Source organism: Gossypium raimondii, chromosome 11 (genome assembly GCF_025698545.1).
Source record: "Gossypium raimondii isolate GPD5lz chromosome 11, ASM2569854v1, whole genome shotgun sequence".
NCBI classification, from domain to species: Eukaryota; Viridiplantae; Streptophyta; class Magnoliopsida; order Malvales; family Malvaceae; genus Gossypium; species Gossypium raimondii.
In genome coordinates this window covers 36,177,046-36,203,473 of record NC_068575.1, presented here as the reverse complement: position 1 = coordinate 36,203,473, position 26,428 = coordinate 36,177,046, and the positions used below count along the sequence as shown (strand labels likewise).

The window sequence follows — 26,428 nt, the reverse complement described above, 5'->3', positions numbered from 1 at the left end:
TCTATCAACAACCTTTCATTTTCTACCATAAAATTTCATAATTCAACTATATTCATCCATGTAAAAATCTTAATACTTTGATAAATTTACAAATTAATCCCGAGATAGCTAGATTAAGTTATTATGATCTCGAAAATATGAAAATTATTAAAAACATGACAAGAAAACATACCTAATTGAGCTAAATAGGTTTTCTCAAGACCCAAATTCCATGGCTAGGATTTCCATCTTTTATTTGGGAAAGATGATGAAATATGATGATATTTTAGTATTTAATTAATTTATCATCTTTATTTTATCATCTTTCCAATTTAATCCTTTTCTTTTCTTAAATTTCCATGGATGAATCATCATACTTATCTACTAACTCCTTTTAATGGTCTATTTGTCATATAAGGACCTCCAATTTTTAATTCCATAGCTATTTGATCCCTTTAGCTACTAGAATTCAAATTTTGCGCTTTATGCAATTTGGTCCTTTCCATCTAATTAGACATGTAACCGATAAAATTTCTTTACGAAATTTTCATACAATATTTTAGTCATAATACAGACCATGAAATAATTTTAAAATAACTTTTCTTACGGACTCAGATTTGTAGTCCCGAAACTACTATTCTAATTTCACTGAAAACGGGCTATTACAGTTGTCATGTCATAGGATAAATTGAGTACGAGTTACTTCAATTATGTGTTAATGAGCGTTGAGCGCATTTTCCTTCGGACGTTTCAATGAGTGCAAGGCACAACTTTTATTTCGATTATACCGATGAACGCTAGGCACGATCTATCTACTTTGGATGTTTCGATGGTGCCAAATTTGTGTTAGTTGGGATCCATGTATTCGTTTGAGTTTGAGTCATATTAATAGGAAATATAAATTGCAAAATAGTTAATTGACATTTGAAAATGAGATCGACATTATGAAATTGTATTACAAGTACGCATTTGCGATATATAATAATTGATAGCATGTGAAAGATCATGCAAACCGGTTGAACAAGCCTAAGGGCTGATACAGAATGATGATGGTAGATTTGATTTCAATTCAAGAATGATATACGAATTTGATTGAATGTAATAGAGTGAAAAATAATGTGATTGTTAAGTACATTGGTATGATATATTAATTACTTGTTAATTGAGGTAGTATGTTTAGTTGGTTCTTTTGGCATAAAGAATGTATCTTGTAGCATATGTATAGTGTTATATGTATTGAAGAGTGGCATGAGTTGTATGTGAATTAGTTGGTATTGAATTGGAAATTGATTGTATGCTTTTGATTTGAAATTTGTATTAAATTAATTTGAATAATGAAAATACCATTGAGGTTTATTACTTAGCGTACGATTTTGTTTTCCATGCGCAGGTTAGGTTTATGACGAGGTACCGAGTATCAACTTCAGCATCCAGACAAAGATCCAAACTCAACAACGTTTGTATAGTTTCTTTTGTTGGTTATACGACATGTACCTAGGTTGAGTCAGAATTAGTATTTTGATTTGATTATATGCTAAATACAGGGAATTCAAAATGTCATAACCTATAATTAGGCAAGTTTTGTGGTATGATAATAGCCTAATTGGTTTTGTGTTGATATACATATGTTTATAAGTTCCCACTAGTTAAATGAAGGACTTAAATGAATTGATTGTGTATTCAAATGAAATTATTGAAATGAATGTTAACATGTATCTATAATTGGTACTTTAGACATAAATGAACTCACTAGGTGTATGGATTTGGTGGAAAATTTTATGTGCAAGTAAATTTGAAAGGTTTTAAGTGTTTACAAATAGGCACCAAAACTTATCTATTTGAAAACAGTATGTCACGTCGAGACGTCGAACGGTGGTTATCGCAATGAAATCAGGCCACCATGCCACGACGTGACATCAAGCATGGGTCGTTGAGACGAGACCTAGACAATATGTTACGTTGCGACGAGAAACCCTCTGACGTCATGACATTGGCTTGAAATTTTGTAAACATTACAATTTGGTCATATTTCGATCTCGGGTTTGTATTGAGCTTTCGTAAGCTCATATAAGACCCAAAAATAAATACAAATTAATTTATATACCTCTTTAACTTATATTGAGATGTTTATGTTATAAATTGAACCGTGATTTATTCGTTGCTGCTCTGGCAACAAATATGACACCTTGTAACTCGAACTTGGCAACCGGGTCGGGTATGGGGTGTTACATGTACAATTTTAAAATTAAAAAAATATTAAATTGTGAGTAAAACAAAATTTAAACACATAAATACATAAGATTAACAATACTAAATACACTACAAGTATTTATCATCATGTTGTCATTAATTGTAAGTTAGCATTGAATAACATTATTAATACAACTGTTGGAGATAATAAATTATGCATATTAAAATAAAAATTATAAAATACATTAAAATGAAACATTAGTTGAGTGGTACATTTAAAGTTTTACCAAATCAATTGGCATAAGTTTAAATCCTATTGTATGCAATTTTTATTAGCTTTTGTTAATTTAAAAGATTAAAGTACATTCAAATAATATAATTTATTTTAATTATGAAAAGGATATTTCATAATTTTCATAGTAGAAAATTAAATAATAGTATAAATAATAAATTAAAGGGTAAAATGAAAATTTTGATCTCTATTGAAGGTACAGCCTATGTACTGGATGTCTGCTGAAAAATAACTCAGTGTGGTTGAAAAGTAAACGAGAGGTTTATCCAAATAATCTTTCAGTCAAATTACTTTCAGTTGGATATTATTATTATTATTATTCTTATTTGCCTAAAGATTGCAACTCATGGGAGCTGGGATGCATCCAAAGGGCCCTAAGGCTTTGAGTTGAGGCCTCAATTTATAGCAGAAAAAGCAGAAGAAAAAGAAAGGGTGATTGGGGGATATTTCATTTTCATGGTAGGGAGAATGCAAGAATGGAATGGAACCCCAAAAAATGTGATGGTTCCACACTCCTTCCCCCTACCCCTGGGTTCCAGCCCTTGGATAGGGCTCTCCCTTATTTTAATTGAATTGTCGAACCATCTACTGAGTCCCTGCAATATTTTTAATGAATTAATTTGAAAATGGTTTATTAGAAATGAAGGTGTGAGTGACATTAGTCACTATGTGATGTCTGAATCTAATGCTTCTTCCCTTTTTATTTTTTGGGGTCAAACTTGCATTTAATATTGTAAGGTATTCTTTAAAGGCAAAAGTAAGTTTCAATAAATTATGTAACTGAACAATCAAAGAATTTAATATTAGTAAAGAAATAAATAAAAGTATTAACAAAACCATTAATCGATAATAAGGTTATTAATGCAGTCAATAGTAAAAAAAAAGTTATAAATTTGGAGAAATTGAAATTATAAAATTTATATTAAAGAAAAAGAAATAGTACATAGATTCCAATCAAATTAAAACATGAAAAATGAGAATTGACCAAAAGGGAGTAAATGGCAAATGGAAAAGCAAGCAAACAAATAAACAAAATATGTAAGTCTTCCATTTGGAAGAGATGATATTTCACAGTTAATTCTCTTACTCCATTTATATGATATAATTAGTAAGCTGAAAATTTATTACAGTTGATTCAACATCTGATGGGTCACAGTTTCCCATCATAAGGAAAAGAAAAGGTGGCATTAATGGTGGAACACATAGGCTAAAAGCTTCTAATTCCATCATTGTTTGTCATGGACTAATATTCCTTCAATTCAACGTTTCTAAGTTTCAATCAATCCTTCCACGACACAACTACAAGACAATCACAATTGCCTGCTGGTTCCCCACAACTCAGAACCCCCCCCCCCCCCAAAATTCCCCTCCCAACAAAAGTTAAATGACCAAATCCTCTAATTCTATTCCCTTTCTTTCACCTTTTCCCCCTTTCTAATCCGTTTTGTCACTATCCTTAAGCCCTCAGTTGTGCAGCTCTCAGCCCCACCTTCTCTTGTCTCTCTCTCGCTTTGGCCTCAATTTCATCCAACAGTATTCGGTCTTTCTCCCTCTGTCTCCTTTGTTGCTACCTTGTACCACCGCAACCCAAGGAGGATTGACCTGTTTTTTTTCCTCTTTACATTTCCTTGCCATCTGCTGACCAAGTTTTTGGGGTTTTGTTCCATGGATATGCTAATTATTCTCTTCCTGCTAACCTCCGCCGCTCTTCCATTGGCTTCACCAGATCCAAACGACGAGGCTTGTTTAACCCACGTTAGCCAAACCTTGAAAGACCCTTTGAAGAGCCTGCAAAACTGGACCAAACCCAACTTCGCTAACCCTTGCAACGGTTTCACTTCTTATCTCCCTGGTGTCACTTGCAACAATGGTCGAATCTACAAGCTTTCCCTTACAAACCTCTCTCTCCAAGGCTCTATCTCACCTTTCCTTTCCAACTGCACTAATCTTCAGTCACTTGACTTGTCTTCAAATTCCATCTCAGGCCCCATCCCACAAGAATTGCAGTATTTACTCAACCTGGCAGTGCTGAACCTTTCATCGAACCGACTTGAAGGCGTGATCCCACCGCAGATTACCTTATGTGCTTATTTAAACGTCATTGATCTTCATGACAATTTACTCACCGGCCAGATTCCTCAACAATTAGGCTTTCTATCACGGTTGTCAGCTTTTGATGTTTCTTACAACAAGCTTTCGGGGCCAATACCAGCCTCTTTAGGGAACAGAAGTGGGAATCGGCCGAGTTTCAATGTCACTTCTTTTGAAGGCAATAAGGATCTTTATGGATACCCTTTACCACCCATGAAAAGCAAAGGGTTGTCAGTTTTGGCCATTGTTGGGATCGGGTTAGGAAGTGGGCTTGCTAGTTTGGTGCTTAGTTTTACAGGAGTTTGTATCTGGTTGAAGATTAGAGATGAAAAGATGGCTGCCGAAGAAGGGAAGATGAGTCACCCTATGCCTGATTATTAAAAGCTTGAATCTAAGATTAATTACTGATCTAAAATGGGGAAAAGAAAAGACTGAAAATTCCAGGTATGCTTTTAATTAAATCCTTTCCTTTCTTCTTAATTTTTAAGTGAGGTTTGGGTTGAATCTTTATTTTCCTAAAGCAGTTGCCTTTTCTGGGTGTTTATGATCTTTTTGTGTTTAACGATCTTAGGATTGTCTATAACATTTATTTTCAACAATGTATAAATTTCTGAGCAAATATAAAGTATTTATAAGAGTTAAAGTCGATCCAATTTTAACACTGCTTTTTTGCTACTTGGTAGGCACTTCCCCTGCTGGTTTCTGCTTAATTTTGGGTTATGGAATTCAACGTTGAAGTCTCTAATCCATGGGCGCAACTAAAAGGAGAAACCATACTGTAATTGCATTTTATTATTGACAACCCATGTGACCTTGATCATTAACGTTTTAATCTTTAAATTTTGGAAAAGTGATCCCAAACCATTTTAAAGTGACCCTGAATAACATGCTCAGGTGAATTCGCTATAACATCGATTCTAATGCAAATTTAGGGCTTCCGTATCTCCAACAATTCATTTATCTACTTTTCTCACCTAAAATCCACTTGTTTTTTTCTTATTTACTCACATTTTACAATTTCTTTGTTGATCCTGTTTAGTAATTGGTTGATAGTTTATTCTTGATCGCAATGGTTGGTTTGATCAACTTATTCTATTAATTGATTTGACCAACCGATTTTATTAACTGTTTATTTAAAAGTGTTCTGTAAAACTTAACTGATATGTGTAAAATGACAAATAAGGGCGTGACACATTTTATTCTTAAATATTTATTTGTTTATAATAATTTAGTCTTTATTGGGTGAAATTATTGAAATAAAAACAATTACCAAAGAATTAAAACATCCATTATAGAAATTAATTAGTAAATACTTTTGAAATTTTAAATAAACAAATTTCTTAAGTTTCTTATTTGCGAATATCAACCTTGTGGAAATTGATAAATATTAATAGTGTACCGATATAATTGTAAACTATATTCTTAGTGATAATTATGTCATGTTCTTAGCATGTAAATTGGTAATAATTATATCACTCTTTGAATAAATTTGTCAAATAACATATTTCAATTAATATAAAGTTGCATAAGAAATCATTTTACATAAGTAAATTGAAAATAAATTAAAAATACATAAATATTCAAGAAATGGATACATATCCAAACAAGTAAAAACGAATATTTAAGAAACACGATGTTATCGTCTAGTTGCCATCAAACTAGTACTGATGTCATCGATTTACAAGGACAAAAATTTCGATAAATAAAGGCCAGAGAAAATGTACAACAAAATTTAAAAGGATAGAAATAACTAACCTTACTGAATGAAATCATCTTGCAAATGAATTTCCATAGTTAATTTTTATAGATTCACAATGGAGGTTTTTTTTTTTTTTAAGAATTACTTTAGATTTTGAAGGTGAAAGTAGAAATGAGAGAATGGAGGTTATTAATATCTTGGCACCTCTATTAGGTTTGAGAGCATGTGGCAAATGGAGTAATTTTTTAGTAAGTATGGTTAGATATGTCATTCCACATATCTTATTCATAATCACTTGTGAAAAAAGTTGCCCATCCTTGAAATTTTTTTGTTTTGTAAGTTTTAGCTCAATAAGCTCTTATAAACCTCTATTCACCAAAAATTAAAATTAGAGAGTTTGACTACTCAGTCCTCCATTTGTGCCTAAATCAACTAAAAAATGTTCAAAAATTTGTTTACCAAACACCCTAATTTAAAAAAAAATAATTGGTAAGTGAAAATTTTGAGATGGATTTAGATTTTATTTTCATTCGAGTTTAAAAAAATAAATATCAAATTTATTAGTTCAATGTGTAATTTATTACATGAATTTTGATTTGGTGCAATTATATATCTGAAATTTAAATTGTGGTTCATATGTATATATGAAACTTTGATTTTGATTCAAATGTACACATTTAAAAAATACATACATACATTTATTTTCATATTGAGTTAATATAATTATTTGTATTTGCAATATATCAATATAAAATTATGCTAACTTGATAATGTTGGTAGTTATTTGTGAAAATTGAATCAAATCAAAATTTTATATTTAAAATCGAACAAAATCAAAGTTTGTATATGATATTACATATTGAATCAAAATTAGTATATAATTTTATATTTATCCTAAATTTAAAATGTTTAATTAAAATTAAATGATTTATTTATAATTTTAACATCCACTTTTAAAACAGTAATTAAGTCCTCTATTTGACTTCTTCATTATAAAATTTGAAATTTTGTTAATGCAATTTCATGTTTGGTAGTTGTTTTTCTTTTTTATAATAGAAACATAAGAAATACAATAAATATTTTTATTTTTATTGATTCGAATCGAGGCACCAAATTTAATATTTGATAAACTGTTAAAAAATTCTTTTTGCCTTTATATGGGTTTAAATTAATGCCAATTTCTTTAAAACTAAAAATACTTATTTTCATCATTTTCACTTTTACATAACATCTTTAAAGGAAAAAATGAAAATAATTTTATATATTTTATTTTCCAAAATTATTTTTAAATTTTTAACTAAACATGTTTTCTTCAATAATTTTCATTTTCTAATAAAATGAGAACAATCTTAACAGAGTCTTAATTTCGGGTGTTATATAAGAAATTTATAGGTCATTTATATTAATTATAAAGAGTTTAAATTATATATTTTGCATGTTGTAATATTGATAACGGATTATCATAATTTATTTCATATTTTATTATAATCTATGTTGAATTCTAAAATTTATATTAATTTATAAGTGTTATATTAAAACAACATTTTATAAATAATTTATATTAATTGATGATAGCTCGATGAAGCAAACCGAAAATGTCTAGAGAGAGGGTGAATTGGCCTTTAAAAAATTTGGTGAAAGTAAAGGTAAGAATGAATAAAGAACATAAAGAATTTAGAGTGGTTCAACCCCAATTGCCTACTCCACTACCTTAGCTTTCCACTACTAAGGATTTTTTCAAATTCACTAATTTGTTCAACCTTTGAGGACAATGTTTAACCTTACAACTCCTTAAGATTTCTACCCTAAATCTTAAGTTTCAAGCCCTCTCAAAGATATACAAATGAGCAAATAAAGAAACAATCCTTACAAGATAAAATTGTTTGCAAATTAAAGCACAAATATAATGAGAAACACTTGAGCAAAGGGATAGAGATAAAGCTCACAAGTGTATGTAGGAAGAATATGAAAATTTAAGCTCTAAAGTTGTTTGATTGATATTTTTGCTTGAAAGTACTTTGTTTGATGTTGTTCTACTTTGAAAGATGATATTTATCCCCCCTAATAGATTTCCAACCATTGAGGTTGTTGGTGAAATTAATATAGCCGTTAGGGATATAAAACCAGAGCATTTATTTCACCTGCAACTACGAGTATCGATACCTCCAAAAAGGGTATCAACATTTTTTTGTCATAAATGCCAATTCAGTGATCGTTGGAGTGAAATAATCGATACTTAAAAAATATTTTACCGATACTTCCTGAAATAAGTATCGATATCGGATCGAAACTTTGTAGGGTTTATGAGAAACAGAATATTATTTTGGTATCAATTTTAAGAAAGGTATTGATTATTTTCAAAAAGTATCGATACCAAAATCATGGTATCGATAATTTTTAGGGTTTCTGAAAACAGTATGCCTTTTTGGTCTTAATTTTTCTAAGGGTATTGATATTTCCAAAATTATCGATACTTAGCCAAATGGTAGCGATACTTTTTGGCCTGGAGCAATTCTGACTTGTTTGAAAATTATTTTGATGTGTTAAAATGATTTTAACTTAATTGAGATCATTTTGACTTGGTTAAAAACATTTTCACTTGATTTTAAAATTGTTTCAAAATTTTCTAAGAGTTTATTGTAAATATTCGAGTTTTATTTCTTAGAATTCAAATTTAAAATTATTTTGTCAATTTTAGCTTATATTCAAAAACACTTTCAATTTGTTATATCAAAATCTTTTATCAAATAAAACTTAGTTTAACAATCTCCCCATTTTGATATAACAAAATATTTGGTAAATTTGTTTTGAATAATTGCTCCCTTTAATAGAAGACATTTTAAATTTGAGGCCAAAATAAAATTTGTCATTCAAGTTGGCATTCATTTTACTTAAAAATTTTGGTCACAAAAATTTGCATTTAGTTATCGACAAAGAGTAATCAATCAATTTACATTTTCTTCTCCCCTTTTTGTTATATTAAAAGACAAATAAAACTTAAAGAGAAAAGAAGTTAGCTCTCAAAAGATAGATAAAGTTAAATGAGCATCTAAAAAACATCTTAAGATACAAATAAAGCAATAAAGTGTAATAAATAGATATAGGCATAAACATAAAAATAAAGTTGCAAATGTTATGAAAATGAAATGTATGGTCTAGAGCTAATCTAATCATCATGATGAGGGGAGAAAGGAGGCGTCGAAGGGAAACGGGCTAAGAAAGATGTCATTTGCGTCTCCAAAGTCGAGAGACGAGAGTTAACATTTTTCCTAAGACCTTGAATGTCATTGCTCAAGGAATGGATAGCATCGAAGATAGCACTATTAACCTTGAAGGAGGGTCGGGCAGCATACGAAGAAGAAGCCGGTGGAGCAACGGGCTCAGGTACCGAAATATTGTCAAAAGCAGCGTCGACGTCGTCATCTTCATTATCCGCCAGATGGTCATGTTTTATCCAAGTGTTGGTGGCAGTATTGAAATGATATCTCGCATGATGTAGGCCCTATAACTAATAGGTTGATTAGAAGAAACGGGGGTGTCTCCATGGGTGCTAATGCCTAATTACCTAAACACGTATGATAAATACATACCATGAGGAAGAGTGATATTTGTATTCATCCCCCTTCTAATGACTTTGTAATGTCATTAAACAAGATAAGTGCAAGGTCAAGACGCCTATAGGATTTAAAGCAATCGAGCCACCAATAATCGGTGTTTCGAAGCTTGCCATGCTTTTTGATAGGTCTTAGGTTCCATGTGAGAATTAAATGGAGGACACGATTATGGAGATTGAGTTTGGATACCGATCCAGACTGGATAAAAAGGGAGGGATCAAAATTCTCTTTTTCATTAGAGGAACCTTCGGAAGGTAAGTGAAGATATCACCAAACTCTTCAAGAGTGAGGTGAATAGGAGTTCCCATTAAAAATGAGATGATGGCAGTAACGGTGTCATCAAACTCGTCATGTTCGAGTTTGGCATTAGAAAAGAAAGCTTGAACAAGATTTAAATAAGTTGGCGAAGAAATACTTAAAAATTCCACCTGTTGACACCATTTTCTTGTTAAAACGGGGTCGACTTGGTTTTTGAAAATGAAAACGAAAATGGGAGTCGCCACCAATCTTTTTTGATGAGGTGTGATTGGGTCACCTCGAAAAATGGTTATTTTTAATAAACGGTTTAGATTTATTAAAACAACGCTTTTGGTCTACGAAATTCAGAAAAATGGGTTCGGGAGTCGGTTACGCACGAGGAAGGATTAGCACCCTCGATACGCCCAAAATTGGTACCTAGTTGATTACTTAATGTCTTGGTGTCGAAAATTAAAAACTCGAAAAGAATTTAAAGATACGATCCTTCTTTACATTGCGTTATTTTAAAATTACTCGAATAAATCAAAATGGAAAATGCCTCCTTATCTCGAAGTAACAAGATGTCACGTCCAGTAAGTTAGGACACAACACATCGTATTTTCGAGAGTAAGCTCGCCTTTATTTTTTATTTAAACCTTATTTATTTTAATTTTTAAAGGATATTCGGTTATTTAGGATCAACGCGAGAAAATCGAAGCTCAGTAAGTTAGGGCACGATTTCTCGAATTTTCTAAATACGGAATATTACCTTTATTTTCGAAAAATCCTCGTATCGAGAAAACCAAGTGTCATATCCAATGCGTTAGGACACAACATATTGAAATCCCAATAATGAGTTTTTATTTATGTTTTTTATTAAAGAGCATTCTCGATTATTTAGATTCAACAAAAAAATTAGAACCCAGCACGTTAGGGCCCAATTCTCTCGAAGATCCCAAGTATCGGGTATTGCCTTTATTTCCAAAATTTTCCTTTTTTACAAATTTGGGTAAAAATTGATGGGACGGAATAATAATGATGATGATGTAAGTAAAATAATAATACGAGCAATAGCATCAAAGATAAGATAAATAAAAAAGGACAAATCAACGACATACAAGAAAACAAACATATAAGCAAGTGAGATTAAAATATTTTAAAATAATGATGAAAACGCAAATAGATAAAATTATAAAGACTGTAAGAAGATATATAAGTAAGTACACATCAAAGTTTGAAAATAATAAAATATAAGTAAGTAAATAATGATATTTTATATATTTAAAAAATGTCAAAAGTATGTACGTACATTTATAAGTATATGAATTAAAATATGTAAATATATAAGTATATATATATATATGCATGTAAAAATATGAAATATAAAAATATATATAGAATATGTACATGTATATAAATTATAATAAGAAATATACATAAGTACGTACATGTATATAAATTATAAAAATAATATGTATGTGCATATATAATGACTTAAATCAAATAATACAAATAATAAGAAAGATATTAGGTAAATAATAAATATATATATATATATATATATATAACTTAAAATAAATAATAGAGGAACTCCCCTTTTCTTTTAAAAAAATAAATTAATTAAATGAACTAAAGGATGAAATTAAAATCAAATCAAAATTCGGGAGTCCAAACTGTAAATAAATAAAAAAGGATCGCCGATGACTGAAATGAAACGTGCTCAAAATCAAGGGACCGATTGTGAAAATTCCCCTTCCCTTATGCGCATCGTTTTGCACAGGACTAGGTTGGAATAGATGCCAAATTACATGGCCAAAATCGAAAATAATGAAAAGGTCAGATTGCACCTCAGCGCCAGATGGAGGGACCGAATGCGCAAATTACCCATTAGGGCAAAAAGGAGCAGGTCACCCCCTCAAACGGCGCCGTTTCAATCAACATAAAGCCAAAAAAATACTTCTTTCTGCAGTTTCATTTTTTGCTGCAAAGAACATACAAAATAAATAAATAAATAAAAGGGAGAATCCCTTTTCTCTGCTAGGGTTCCAAGGCTAGAAGCCCCACCGCCGTCACGCCTCCCTACCGCCCGGTGGCCGGAGCCATGCGAGGGCGTCTCCCACTAGTTCTTTGGAGTGCGTTCAGAGACCCAGGCTCCAAAATGGGGAAACGAGGGGAAACAGAAAGCCTCTGCCCCTTCCTAAACTCGCGTCCGACGACGGCGAAGGGCCGACGACGACGACGGCTTCAAGGGCTGATTAAGGTGAGTCTTTTCTTTTCTCTTTTTTGATTTTTTTAATTACTTTAAAATAGATTTGCAAAGAAAAAAATGAAACAAAATAAGATAAAATAAATAAGAGAAAACGAAGAAGAAATAGCAAGGATTCAACCTTTTAAAATTTCGATTCCGCTTTTTGATTTCTGATATGGGTTTTTTACAAAGAAAATCGAAGAAGAAAAAACAATGACAAGCTTCGGCCTTTATAGCCAATTTCAAACTCTTAAATCTATTGTTTTTGCCGTTTTGTATTTTGGATTGTTCGTCTGTTGTTTTCTGCTTTGTTGGTTGCGTGTGGCTCTTTGTTTACAGGTGTCAGAAGGCGTGGACACGTGAAGCTAGCGATTGGCGAGCAGCGGTGGTGGCTAGGAGGCGTGCGGGGAGGCTGAAGAGGCGTGCGCAGAAGGTGGCAGCAACCACGTGCGGCTAGGGTTTCTTTTTGTGTTTGAAAGCTGGTGTAATTTAGGCCATTTGGGTTTAGGGTTAATTTTGGGTAGTGGGCTGGTATTGTAATTTTTATTTATTTTGGGGTTGGTTGGTTTGGGTCATATGGGCTCCGGGCAAAAATGGGCTATTACACCACCCACCCCTAATTTTGTAATATAGGGAGATAAGCAAAGCTAATAGCCTCTAACATGGTTATATTAACTTTCCTAGCCTCTCATACACGTTTTGATGCAAAATATGAGTTAAAAATATACCGAGTGTGAAAGTGTTGAAAACAAGTGCTAAACGATTACTCCAACTCATTAGATGGATCAGAAAAAGATGCACTAGTCCTAGAACGCTTCTTTGGGGCCATACTAGCTATTAACCACTTAGAAACCACTAAAACCAAAAAAAAAATTCTCTTTGAGGAATTTTTTCAAACACTTGGTGGGTTAAGGTTTGAAAAAATTTTTGACAAAGATCTTTAGGAATAGGTGACCTCCTACAATAAAATATGATATATATTGTTCAAAAATATCCCAATAACCATTAACAAACCTGATTTCAACCTACATTTGTCAAAATCAACAAGTTGAAAGTTTTAGTTATTTACCTAAAAAATGTTGAAATAGGAAAAATCTTCAAGAAATGATGAGCAAATCTTGTGAAAAAGATGTTTGAATATGTAAAAGGACTAATATTTGTCAAAAAATTGAAGAAATTTGAAAAACTTTGGAGAGGAGATGAGAGGATTTTCGGTGAAGAGAAAAACTAATTTTAGGGATTTTTGTTTTAAAACAACAACAGGTACCTTAAAAACCTCTGGTATCGATATTTTTACACTAGTATCGATATTTTTATAATAGTATCAATATTTTTAAGTTGGTATCGATACCAAATTACCGTTCTGTTTTCCAAGTGCAGTAAGACAAAAAAACGAGATTTTTAGGTTGTATTGTTTTCTAAGGGTCCTAAAATGACTCCAAAACTGTTCCTAAATATTTCTATGCATAAAGATATGTAATATGAGTAAAAATGCATGAAATGCATGAAGCAAAAATATGTTTAAAAAAATTACTAAGTTAATGCCACTTTTCTAAAATGTAAAAAGAAGTGAAATAAAAATAGAACAGTTTTTCACATAAAACTCCCCCTACCTTTTTGCATATAAAAGTCATGAAATCCATACTCAACAAGCTTTTTACAATAAAAATAATCTAATAATGTACAAGAAGATTATAACACAAAGTCTAGGCAAGGTTGTTAAACCTAGTTCTCCTCTAAGTGTCCAAAATCTTTCTTTATCTAGAGGTTTTGTGAAAATGTCAGCTAATTGGTTTAAGGTGTCTACATACTCTAGAACTATTTCACCCTTTTGGACATGATCTCTAATAAAATGATGTCTAATTTCAATGTGTTTAGTTCTAGAAAGTTGGATGGGATTTTTAGTGAGACAAATAGCACTAGTATTGTCACACTTGATAGGAACGGTATCTATATCAATTCCATAGTCCTTAAGTGTTTCACCCATAAAATTTAAGCACAACAACTACCAGCAGAAATATATTATGCTTCAATGGTGGACAATGCAACACTATTTTGTTTCTTTGAAAACCATGAAATTAGCATGTTACCTAAAAATTGACAAGTATCGGAGGTGCTTTTCCTATCTAATTTGCAACCTCCAAAATCCGCATCCGAGTAAGCATGCAAGCTAAAGGATGAGTCTCTAGAGTACCAAAGACGTAAATTTGGAGCATCTCTAAGTTATCTAAAGATTCTCTTAAGGGCTTGTAAATGTGATTCCTTAGGACAGGATTGATATCTAGCACACAAGTATATGCTAAACATAATGTCGGGTTTACTTACGGTAAGATAAAGTAAAGAACCAATCATTGACCTATATAATTTTAAATCAATACGTTTACCTTCCTCATCTTTGTCAAGCTTTGTAGAAGAGCTCATTAGAGTGGCGTGCGGTTTGAGAGCGTCCATCACAAACTTTTTGAGCATGTCCCTTGTGTATTTAGGTTGATTGATGAAGATACCATCCTTTCTTTGCTTGGTTGGGAGACCCAATAAGAAATTTAGTTCTTCCATCATACTCATCTCAAAATCACCTTGCATTAGCTTAGAAAATTCTTGACAAAGAATATCATTAGTAGAACCGAAAATAATATCATCAACAAAGATTTGAACTACTAACAAATCTTTGTATTTTCTTTTAATAAAAAGTGTTGTGTCAACCTTCCCTTTACAAAAATCATTCTTAATAAGAAAATTTGATAATCTTTCATACCAAGCTCTAGCTTGTTTCAAAACCATATAATGCTTTTGAAAGTTTGAAAACATGGTTTGAAAATTTTAGATCTTCAAAACCGGATGGTTGTTCAACATACACTTCTTCATTTATAAAGCCATTTAGAAAAACACTTTTTACATCCATTTGATATAATTTAAAATTATTAAAGCATGCAAAAGCTAAGAGCATTTTAATAGCTTCCATCCTAGCTACGGGAGCATATGTTTCATCATAATCTATTCCTTCCTTTTGAGTGTAACCTTAAGCAAAAAGTCTAGCCTTGTTCCTCACTATGTTACCACTCTCATCTAGTTTGTTCCTAAAAACCTATTTAGTTCCTATAGTAGATTTATCACTAGGTCTATCAACTAGGGGTCCAAACTTCACTTCTCTTAAATTGATATAACTCTTCTTGCATGAGCAATATCCAATATTCATCATTTAATTCTTCTTTGATATTTTTAGGCTCAATGCATATGATAAATGCAACATACTTACAAGTATTTCTAAAAGAAGATCTAATAATTACCCATTGGGAAGGATCTCCCAAAATCATACCATCCTTCGAGAGTTTATAGTTAAACTCTCTTGGATGAGTAACTTCCCTTTCCTCAATTGAAATTTCTTCTAGAGCATCTTGTATTTGTTCTTGAATTTTGCCTTTTGATGATTGATCCTCTTTATTGAAAAATTCTACATCATCATCATCAACACAAAAATCCTTTCTAGAAGGAGGATTAGAGTCATAAAAAATAACATGTATAGACTCTTCTACTACTAAAGTTCTTTTGTTAAAGACTCGATAAACTTTAGAATTTAAAGAATAACCAAGAAAAATTCATTCATCACTTTTTGCATCAAATTTAACAAGATTATCTTTCCCATTGTTTAAAACAAAACATTTGCATCCAAATGGATGAAAATAGCTAATGTTAGGATTTTTGTTTTTGAAAAGTTCATATGGAATTTTCTTTAAAATAGGCCTAATCATCACTCTATTAATCACATGGCAAGCAGTGTTTGTGGCTTCCGCCCAAAAATATTTTGGTAAGTTATTTTCACAAAGCATAGTTCTAGCCATTTCCTCTAAAGTTCTATTTTTCCTCTCAACAACTCCATTTTGTTGAGGGGTTCTAAGTGTAGAAAAATTATGGCTAATTCCATTTGAGTTGCAAAAATTTTCAAAATCAAGATTTTGAAATTCGGTTCCATGGTCACTTCTAATACTAGTGATATAGTAACCTTTTTCATTTTGGTTTATTTTTTAAAATGTGATGAATTTTTCTAAAGCTCCATCTTTAGTACTTAAGAAAAGAACCCAAATAAATCTAGAATAGTCATCAACAAGCACAAAGCATATTGTTTTCCACCCAAGCTAGATGTCCTAATTGGACCAAACAAGTCTATGTGAATTAGTTAAAGAACTCTACTAGTTTATACATCATTAATAAGTTTAAAAGAAACTCTTTTATGTTTACCCTTGATACATGCATCACAAACATCATTCACATCAAATTCAATTCTAGGTAATCCTCTTACTAAGTCATTTTTAACTAATTTATACAGTATGCTCATGCCAACATGTCCTAGTTTTCTATGCCATAATAAAGAACTATTCTTATTTTTAGTAAGAAGGCATAAGCTAGAGTTATGGATATTATCCAAATGCATCATATATATATTTTCTATCGTATGTCCTACAAGCATAATCTTATTAGAAGCAATGTCAATAACTTTACAACCTTTAGACTCAAATATGACATTGAAACCTTTATCACATAATTGACTAATACTTAGAAGATTATGTTTAAGACCGTTGACATATAAGACATTTTCAATAATGATAGAAGAGTTTTTACCAATAGAGTCTATTCCTTCAATTTGTTTTGTAGAGTTGTCACCAAATGTAACTTCTCTTCCACTTTTTGGCTTCAAATCGATAAAATGGCTCTTGTCACTGATCATGTGTCTTGAGCATCCACTATCGAAGTACCATAAGTTTTTCTTTAAATAACCCACCTCAAAGTAATGTTCCTTTTCCTACAAACATAGAATTAAGATTTGATTTTTGGTACCCAAATTCTTTTGGGTCCATAAGCATTAGTTCTTATAATTTTAGTCCATTTGGGTATCCATTTTGAAATCAAGCTCCTATCTTGAGAAGTTATGAGTCCTTTAGGGACCCATACACTTTTAATGATTTTTCTCTTGTAAAAATTTTGGGGACCTCTATGTTTATAGAAATTAAAGCTATTTTTAACAAAGTTCTGTTTTGAACTTTCTCCTCTTTCTAAAACTTTTTTAGAGTGAACTTTTTCACTCTTAAGCAACTCAAGTAGCTTTTGATGATCCTCATGAGCTTTTGAAAGTAAATTATGCAAGTCTAAATTTTTCTTTTCAAAGTCATTAATAATTTCTTGCATTTTTTTTACTTTCTCTTCAAGTTTATGATTTGTTTTAGAAAGTAAGTCATTTTCATTTCTCAATTTTGAAACATTTTTCTTGTGTTTTGACGTCATGACTTCAAATTCCAAAACCCATTAATCATAGGCATCTTGCAACTCATTAAAAGAATACACATTTAAAGTAGATGGGTTAGAAGCTACCTTAATATCATTGATGGCAATAAGGCAAATATTGGCTACTTCTTAATCTTCATTGTACGATGAATCCTCATCACTTCAAGTAGTAACATGAGCCTTAATTTTTTTTGTTTGCTTGACCCTCTTTTATTCTATTGAGGACACTCAAACTTGATGTGTCCCGACTTCTTGCATTGATAGCATATGATAAAGTCCTTCTTTTTAGTATATTCATTCTTGAATCCTTCTTTTTTTTTTGGAATTGTCTTCCTTAGTTGAACCTCTTGAATCTTTTTGCAAACATTGCCCTTTTTTATCATTATCATTATTACTAGAGTCTTCATCATTCTCACAAGTTGTTGATTTGAATGCAACTCCTACTTTCTTTGGAAGTTCTTTGATTTCCTTTGCATTATAGTTGATCTTCATTTCTTATGTCAACAAGGAACTAATGAGCTCATAAAGGGAGAGTGACTTGAGATCCTTTGACTTTTTTGTTGTCGTCATTTTAGGTTCCTAAGATGTTGGGAGACTATTCAACATGTTCTTTACCATGTCCTTGTTGGGATATATCTTTCCAAGAGCTTTGATACCATTGATGATATGAGTGAAGCGATTGGACATCTCATTGATTCCTTTTTCTGGTTTTGCCTTAAACAATTCATAATCAAGGGTGAGATAACTTATCTTGGATTTCTTAACTCTACTTGTCCCTTCATGAGTGACTTCAAGTTTGTTTCATATTTCTTTTGCATTGTCATAGAAGGAGATTTTATTGTAGTCATTTGGACCAATAACACAAAATAGAGTGTGCATAGCCTTTGCATTTAATTGCATCTTCTTGATGTGATTTTCATCCCATTCACTCTCTTCCTTTGGGATAACAACACCTTCGACCCTTTTTATTGGAATGGATGGCCCATTAGTAACTATCCTCCAAACTTCATAGTCGTTGGCTTGGATGAATATCTTCATTTTTGTTCTCTAAAATGAGTAGTTGGAGCCATTGAATAGTGGAGGCCTCATGGTGGAATGCCCTTCTTCTAATATAGTAGAATTTTGCTCCGATGCCATGGAAGAAATTTCTTGACTTGTAGCTTCTATCTTGAATGCTTTGAGGATATTCTCTCTTGGTGGTAAAATCGTCTCTAGAGTTCTAGCTCTGATACCAATTGATAGCTTGATGAAGCAAACCGAAAATGCCAAGAAAAAGGGTGAATTGGCCTTCAAAAAATTTGGTGAAAGTAAAGGTAAGAATGAATAAATAACATAAAGAATTTAAAGTGGTTTGACCCCAATTGCCTACTCCACTACCTTAGCTTTCCACCACTAAGGATTTTTCAAAGTTCACTAATTTGTTCAACCTTTGAGGACAATGTTTAACCTCACAACTCCTTAAGATTTCTACCCTAAATATTAAGTTTCAAGCCCTCTCAAAGATATATAAATGAGCAAATAAAGAAACAATCCTTACAAGATAAAATTGTTTGCAAATTGAAGAACAAATATAATGAGATACACTTGAGCAAAGGGATAGAGATAAAGCTCACAATTGTATGTAGGAAGAATATGAAAATTTAAGCTCTAAGGTTGTTTGATTGATATTTTTGCTTGAAAGTACTTTGTTTGATGTTGTTGTACTTTGAAAGATGATATTTATCCCCCTTAATAGATTTCCAACCGTTGAGGTTGTTGGTGAAGTTAATATAGTCGTTGGAGATGTAAAACCAGAGCATTTATTTCACCTACAACTGCGAGTATCGATACCTCGAAAAAGGGTATCGATATTTTTTTGTCATAAATGCTAATTCAGTGACCGTTAGAGTGAAACAATGCATATTTAAAAATATTTTATCGATACTTCCTGAAATAAGTATCGATATTGGATTGATACTTTGTAGGGTTTATAAGAAATAGAATACTATTTTTGATTTTAAGAAAGGTGTTGATTATTTTCAAAAAGTATCGATACCAAAATCATGGTATCGATAATTTTTAGAGTTTTTAAAAACAGTATGCCTTTTTTGTCTCGATTTTCTAAGGGTATCGATATTTCCAAAATTATCGATACTTGGCCAAATGGTATCGATACTTTTTGGCTTGAAACAATTCTGACTTTTTTGAAAATCACTTTGATGTGTTAAAATGATTTGAACTTAATTGAGATCATTTTGACTTGATTAAAAACATTTTTACTTGATTTTAAAATTGTTTCAAAATTTTCTAGGAGTTTATTGTAAATATTTAAAGTTTTATTTCTTAGAATTCAAATTGAAAAATTATTTTGTCAATTTTAACTTATATTTAAAAATACTTTTAATTTATTATATCAAAATCTTTTATCAAATAAAGCTTAATTTAACAATTGATTTGTTTAAAATTAAAATATTATATATTATAACATTAAATTTATTCATGATTTAATAACCCGGTCCACTTTTGACCCACCTTCACAAATCATCACCAATTCACCATCCACTTCTAAAACCTTAATACCTCTAATATCTCTCTCTTCCCGCTTTTTCTCCAAAACCCTAATTTCTCCTTGTCGAAGCTAAAACCTCCCTTAAAAAAATGGCTAAAAAGAACAAGCAGAAGCCTCCGCAAGACCCCAAACCTAGCCAGGAGGAAGAAAAGAAACAAGTAGAGCGCAAGGGAGAGGAAGTAGAGGATGAAGAAGAAGAGAAAAGCTTCGAAGACTTGGGCCTCGACCATCGATTACTCCGAGCTCTTATCAAGAAAGGCGTTGGCAAGCCTTTTCCGATTCAACGTGTTGCAATCCCTCTCATTCTAGTAAGTTCATATCATGTTCAAATAGTTGCTTAATTTTAGTTATTTTTCGTTGATCGATGTTTAATTGCTTTCGGTACGGCGAACGCGTGTTATTAGCAAGGGAAAGACGTGGTAGCTCAAGCTAGAACAGGCACTGGCAAAACCTTTGCATATCTTCTTCCGTTACTTCAGAAGCTGTTTCCGTCGGATTCCGGTTCAAAATCCCGGCTTGCTCCAGGCGGTTTCATCCTCGTTCCCTCGCGTGAATTATGTCAACAGGCATGATATATATATTTTAAACTCCTTTGGTTTGTTAAGTGCATTTGAAAAGGAAATAACTTTTTGTGGTAGAATTGGAAATTTTCAATTTATGTTTCGTGAATAACAAGTAGGTAGTAGTTTGGGTATTATAATTTGATTAACTTTTAGGTATTTTCGTGTATAATTGGTTTTCAGGTTTATAAAGAGGCCGTATCATTGGTTGAACTATGTAGAGTTCAATTGAAAATTGTGCAGTTAACCGGTGGAATGCCAGCTTCTGATTTGGTTGGTTTGATTATCGATGTATCGTTCTTGTAATGCTTTAGCACTGAATCACCTTTACTAATTTTTTTTCCCTTATATTGTTAAACTTGCAGCGAGCTGCATTGGCAGGGGCTCCTGATATTTTGGTAACCACGCCAAAGTGCATAAGGGATTGCTTGGCTGCTGGATTACTTCAGCCTGCTTCTATCAGTGAATCACTCGAAATTCTAGTCCTTGATGAGGTAAGAGTTTGAGTAAAATGTAGAGCGACTTTCTAAACTTAGTTCGGTTCATGCAGCTATTTTTATCATAAGTGAAGTTATGATTTGAGCAAGTATGTACTCATGATTTGCAAGCCACACTTCAAACATGTCATACTGTTATCAGGAATGGAACTGTATACCTTAAATGCTTGCTCTTTTCTAACGTGGTTAGCATATATCGAGTAAATCTGTAACCTATATTGCCTTTGCTGTTTCTGTGCACTTTCTACTAATGAAACATGCAAGGAGGTCATTAATGGATATTTGTTTTTACAGGCTGATCTTTTGTTGCAATTTGGCTTTGGAGATGATCTTAAAGCTCTTACTCCTGCCATTCCTAGAAGTTGTCAATGCCTTCTAATGTCTGCTACCTCAAGGTGTGTTATTTGTGTAAGCTTTGTATTCTTTGTAAACCAGGTTATGATGTTTGTGTTAATCGTTTTCACTGTTCTTTAGAGCCCATTGATTTATTTCATCTGATCCATCCTTCTAATTGTATTTTGCTTTGATGATTAAATGATTGTCAGCCACTGCATGTATACGATGTAAAACTGCATTTTAAATTTCCTATTCTTCTTTTTCCATTAAGATTGGCAATACCTGCTGATCAATCTATTTTGGCATTTGGTATTTGGCAGCCCTGATGTTGACCAACTTAAAAAGCTGATTTTGCACAATCCATTCGTTTTGACGTTGTCAGAAGTAGATGTTAAAGATGAGGTTATCTCAAAAAATGTTCAGCAGTTCTGGGTATGAACCTATAACCACTATTAGGAAATTTTTAAGGCTATTCCATTTAGTTAGTTGGTTTTTCTCTAAATTTGGAACAATGGTTTACCTAAATTATTCTTCCCTGTTCTTTAATGGATTGCAAAAGTTATTTGTAGTTCAAGCAAAAAACTTCCTGATCCTTTACCCCTTTATCCTATGTTTTTCAGATTTCATGCAGTGCAAGTGATAAGTTACTTTATGTTCTTGCTCTCCTAAAGTTAGAGTTGGTGTTGAAGAAGGTTTTGATTTTTACTAACACTATTGGGGCTGGTTTCAGATTGAAACTATTCTTTGAAAAGGTATTCTTTTTGTCATCTTAAACTTAACGCTTCCTCATCCTATTCGATAATTAGCTTAATTCTTGCATGCTTTCCATTTGTGTGTCTATCATAAAATTGAAAGTAGTTGCCAACTTGCATAGTTTTAAAGTATGTCAAATGAGCAATGTAGATTTATATCATTTTTGCTGAATGTCAAGACTAAGGTTTTGCTTGGTAGGGTGGAAAAAAATTAGAAAGATGAAAAATTAGAGGAGAAAACAGAAATGAACTATATTTTTTCTTCTGAATTAGTGTGCTTGGTAGGAAAGATAGAAAAATGAAAAGAAAAAGTCATTTTCTTTCCATGCTTTGCTTGGTAAGGTTGAAAAATAGGAGGAAAGAAAAGGATAATTTAAAAAAAATGCATAATCTTGTAAATTTGCACTCTTATCTCTTTCATTTTCTCTCTTATCATTCCAATTTGGAATGACTTTTTCTATACATTAGATGGAAATATTCATCTTTCTTATTTTCTTTTCTCTCACTTCTCTTTCTTACCAAGCACACTCAAAACTTATTTTCTTTTCCCTCTTCCCTTTTCCACTCTCTTCTTTCATCCTTTCACTTTTCCATTGAACCAAGCATACCCTAAGTGTTCTGTTGCATCATACCTCTATCTTAGATTAGTCCTAGTTTTTTTTAAGTTTTTATGTATCTCATGGAGATTACTATGTGTATGACATAATTATTCTATTTTTAAGTACATTATTTTGACTTTATAATATTTGTTGTCAAGTTTAGCTACTGAGGCTCGAGCACTTTTTAATTTTTTCTGTTCCTCCTAAATAAGAAAACAACCTGTCCTGTAGTCATTAATTCAGTATACCTATTTCTCATGACGTTTACTGTGGCAGTTTGGAATCAGGTCTGCTATATTGAATGCTGAGTTGCCTCAGAACTCTCGTCTACATATCCTGGAGGTATACTAAATAGTCCTGTTTCAATGAATTTTATTTAGATTTAAAAAGTTGATTTTATATGTATTTTTATTTGTGTTATGCTAGAGTTGAAAAATGAAAATTTTGATGATACCATTTGCAACCTCCGTTGTGATTGTTTGCCTGGCTGTATCTACTAACAATAGTAAGTTTAGTTGCTTATGACCTGTGTTTTTTCTCTCTTTTATCAGGAATTCAATGCTGGGCTTTTTGATTATTTGATTGCAACTGATGACAGCCAAACAAAAGAGAAGGAACAAGTTAACAGGGACAAAGACATGGACTCAAGGAAGTCCAGAAAAGGTGCTAAGCCAAAAATTGACTCTGAGTTTGGTGTTGTGAGGGGAATTGACTTCAAAAATGTCTACACCGTAAGCCCACTTTTTTTAAAGAAAATATTTTAAGCTTTAAACAGTTGTTTTATGGTTAATTGTTACTGTTTTAGGATAGTTTTATCTTCATATTTTGCTTTCTACTATAGTTACTGGCCTTTGCACGCAAGGTGGAGTTTGTCTTCTTCTTTCTTCTTTTCTTTTCCTTTTTCTTTTCCAAACTTTGATTTTACTGTTGTTTCCACATTCCTTTCTTGAGCAGGTTATAAATTTTGATATGCCTTCAAGTGCTTCAGGATATGTACATCGTATTGGACGAACTGGAAGAGCATATAGTGCTGGTGCTTCTGTTTCTCTTGTCAGTTTCCTGACTAAATTATAAATAACTTCTATAGGGGCTGCAATTTTTGCTGAATGACTTATTAATCCTGGTGCATTTGATATGAATTCACTCTGCACTCCCGTTTTACCATTTTCAATATCTTTTATTTTGGCATGGTAACAGTTTATTTTTTGGTGTCATGTGATTCAGGCATTGATTAGAGAACCCTCTGTATTTAGGCTAGATGCATCTGATAATGATGAGCTGGACGTGTTGGATGACGTTTATGATTGTTGCATAATACATTTTATTTCAACTTGTTATTCGTAGCTCTTGCCAATTATTCCTTCGTCGTTAACAGGTTTCACCAGATGAGATGGAAATTTTTGAAGAAATTAAATCCTTCTTGGGTGAAGAAGACATTGGCACAAATACTATCATGCCATTTTCACTGTTGACCAAGGATGCGGTGGAGTCTTTACGATACAGAGCTGAGGTGATATCATTTGGTTCCTTCAGTGTCCAATGTATCATTCATGGTTTCTTTTATAAAATTGGGGTGGATAGCTTCATTATATAGCAAGTTGTTTCGTGGTTTAAGTGCATGTTGCCTATTTTGAGAGGGGGAATCTTGCAGGATGTGGCAAGGAGTGTGACAAGAGTTGCTGTTAGAGAATCACGAGCTCAGGATTTAAGGAATGAAATTCTCAACTCTGAAAAGTGAGTAATTACTGATTGTCAAAGACATCAAAAGTCAACCGGTAATTTAGCCTTGTTGCAGAGTTTAATCTTGCGTTTACTGAGTTGCGTGCTTCTGTTTGTTTAGGTTGAAGTCTCATTTTGAAGTAAATCCGAGAGATCGAGGTAATGAACGTAGTAGGCTAACGCTTTCATTTATTTCTAGTGCACTTGTAAAATCCTGAATCCTGATGTCGGAATATGAACTTGTACTGTACCAGATTTATTGAAACATGATAAGGTTCTGAGCAAGGAACCTCCTGCACCTCATCTTCGTGATGTGCCCGACTATCTATTAGACCAAAAGACACGTGATGCCAGCAAAATGGTCAAGCTTACTAGAGCCGCGATGGGAGATAACAAATCCAGTCGTCGCCAGGGAGCCAAGAAAAGATTCAGAAAAAGCAGGGATCCTCTCAAGAGCTTTTCTGCTGAGGTAAACGGTTTTATGTTTATCTGAGAATAGTGTGCATTGCCTACGTTTAGTGATTTAATCTTAACATCATTCCTATTGTTTGGTGTCAGGCACCGAAGAGAGTCGGCAAAGATGGGGTGAAAGGAGAGAGAAAAGGTTTGGATTATACCCATAAATCCAAAAAGCAAAAAGCTGTTTGATTATTCTGTACAACAATGTCTGCTTATTGCCGCAGGCAAAAATTTTGTTCTTTTCATTTATTCGAAAACTGTTGTTTTCTTTTTTCAAGTTTCGTTTTGTCTGGATTTTGTTTACCCCTTGTCTGAAGAGAAGATAAACACCTTTCAATTAATGTAATTGTCTACTACTTTTTTGCCGAATATTTAGAAACGAACAAAATAAGTAATAAATTCACGGCGCCTCTTCAAAAATTGGTTAACGGAAATTAATCATCTTTGGTATATAATCTGTTATCCCCCCTCCCCCAAATGATACCATAATTCCTGGTAATAATATTTAAACAATAAAATCAAATGAAACAAAATCCCATTTCTCATTTTTGATGTGGTTTTGCAACTCTTTCACTATTATAAATATTTGATTTTATTCAAGATTTAGCTTTCCACTATACCTGTTTTTCCATTCTAGTCCTTCAATTTTTTGTCACTTTAGTACTTAAAACTGTTATTTTATTTCAGTAAACCCCCCAAAATACTAGAATAGATGGCATTATTTATCATGTGTCACGTTTTTATTGGATGGCATTGAGCTTTTTGAGTAAACTCGGATAAAGTGATGGTTTAAATATCAAAATTGACCCAAAATAAGAAAATTAATATAATTCAAAGGCTAAATTATAAATTGAACCCCAACCTTGGGCATAACGTCTATCGAGTGTTGACCCTAAAAACTCACATTGTGGATTTGAATCACATGAGCATTCTTGTTTGTGGTGTGTGAGTTGGTTGTGGTTTACTCCTATCAGGGTGTGTAAATTGTAAATACCTTGTTCAGGTTGAGGGTGATATTTAGGTTAAGCCCTACCAACAATGATGACTCTTGGATTCAAACTTGATCCAAATAGCTAGGAAAGAAGTCTACTTCCACTTCTTCAAATCACTTATTGGTTTCTTACTTCTTAATATACTAATTGTAGAAATCTTACACTTAAAAAAAATAGTGAAACTTATAGCTCCTTATCATGCTCTAAAACTCCAACTCTTAAATCCTTGGTAAAACTCTAACTCTAAAACTAACCAAATCAAGCCTTCTTTTTATTTTTGCAATTTGGGTTAAGCTTTTCTCATCATCAAAATTCAGAAGCTTACTCTATGCCATTTTT

General features: G+C 32.3%; 2 protein-coding genes across 2 annotated transcripts; both read left to right on the top strand.

The window, feature by feature from the left end:
* Positions 1 to 3,820: 3,820 nt before the first annotated feature.
* Positions 3,821 to 5,494, top strand: LOC105804068 (receptor-like protein 44). Its single transcript, XM_012636564.2, has 2 exons — positions 3,821 to 4,996; positions 5,236 to 5,494. Exon 1 carries the CDS (start codon positions 4,127 to 4,129, stop codon positions 4,931 to 4,933), a length of 807 nt encoding a protein of 268 aa, XP_012492018.1. The 5' UTR covers positions 3,821 to 4,126; the 3' UTR covers positions 4,934 to 4,996; positions 5,236 to 5,494.
* A 14,641-nt stretch (positions 5,495 to 20,135) lies between these two features.
* Positions 20,136 to 25,466, top strand: LOC105804069 (DEAD-box ATP-dependent RNA helicase 16). Its single transcript, XM_012636565.2, has 15 exons — positions 20,136 to 20,483; positions 20,580 to 20,741; positions 20,919 to 21,008; positions 21,101 to 21,229; positions 21,527 to 21,627; positions 21,889 to 22,000; positions 22,189 to 22,320; positions 23,196 to 23,261; positions 23,471 to 23,650; positions 23,874 to 23,969; positions 24,295 to 24,429; positions 24,571 to 24,653; positions 24,760 to 24,797; positions 24,893 to 25,107; positions 25,197 to 25,466. The coding sequence occupies exons 1-15, from the start codon at positions 20,265 to 20,267 to the stop codon at positions 25,284 to 25,286; spliced, it is 1,848 nt and encodes a 615-aa protein (XP_012492019.1). The 5' UTR covers positions 20,136 to 20,264; the 3' UTR covers positions 25,287 to 25,466.
* The last annotated feature ends 962 nt before the right edge of the window (positions 25,467 to 26,428 follow it).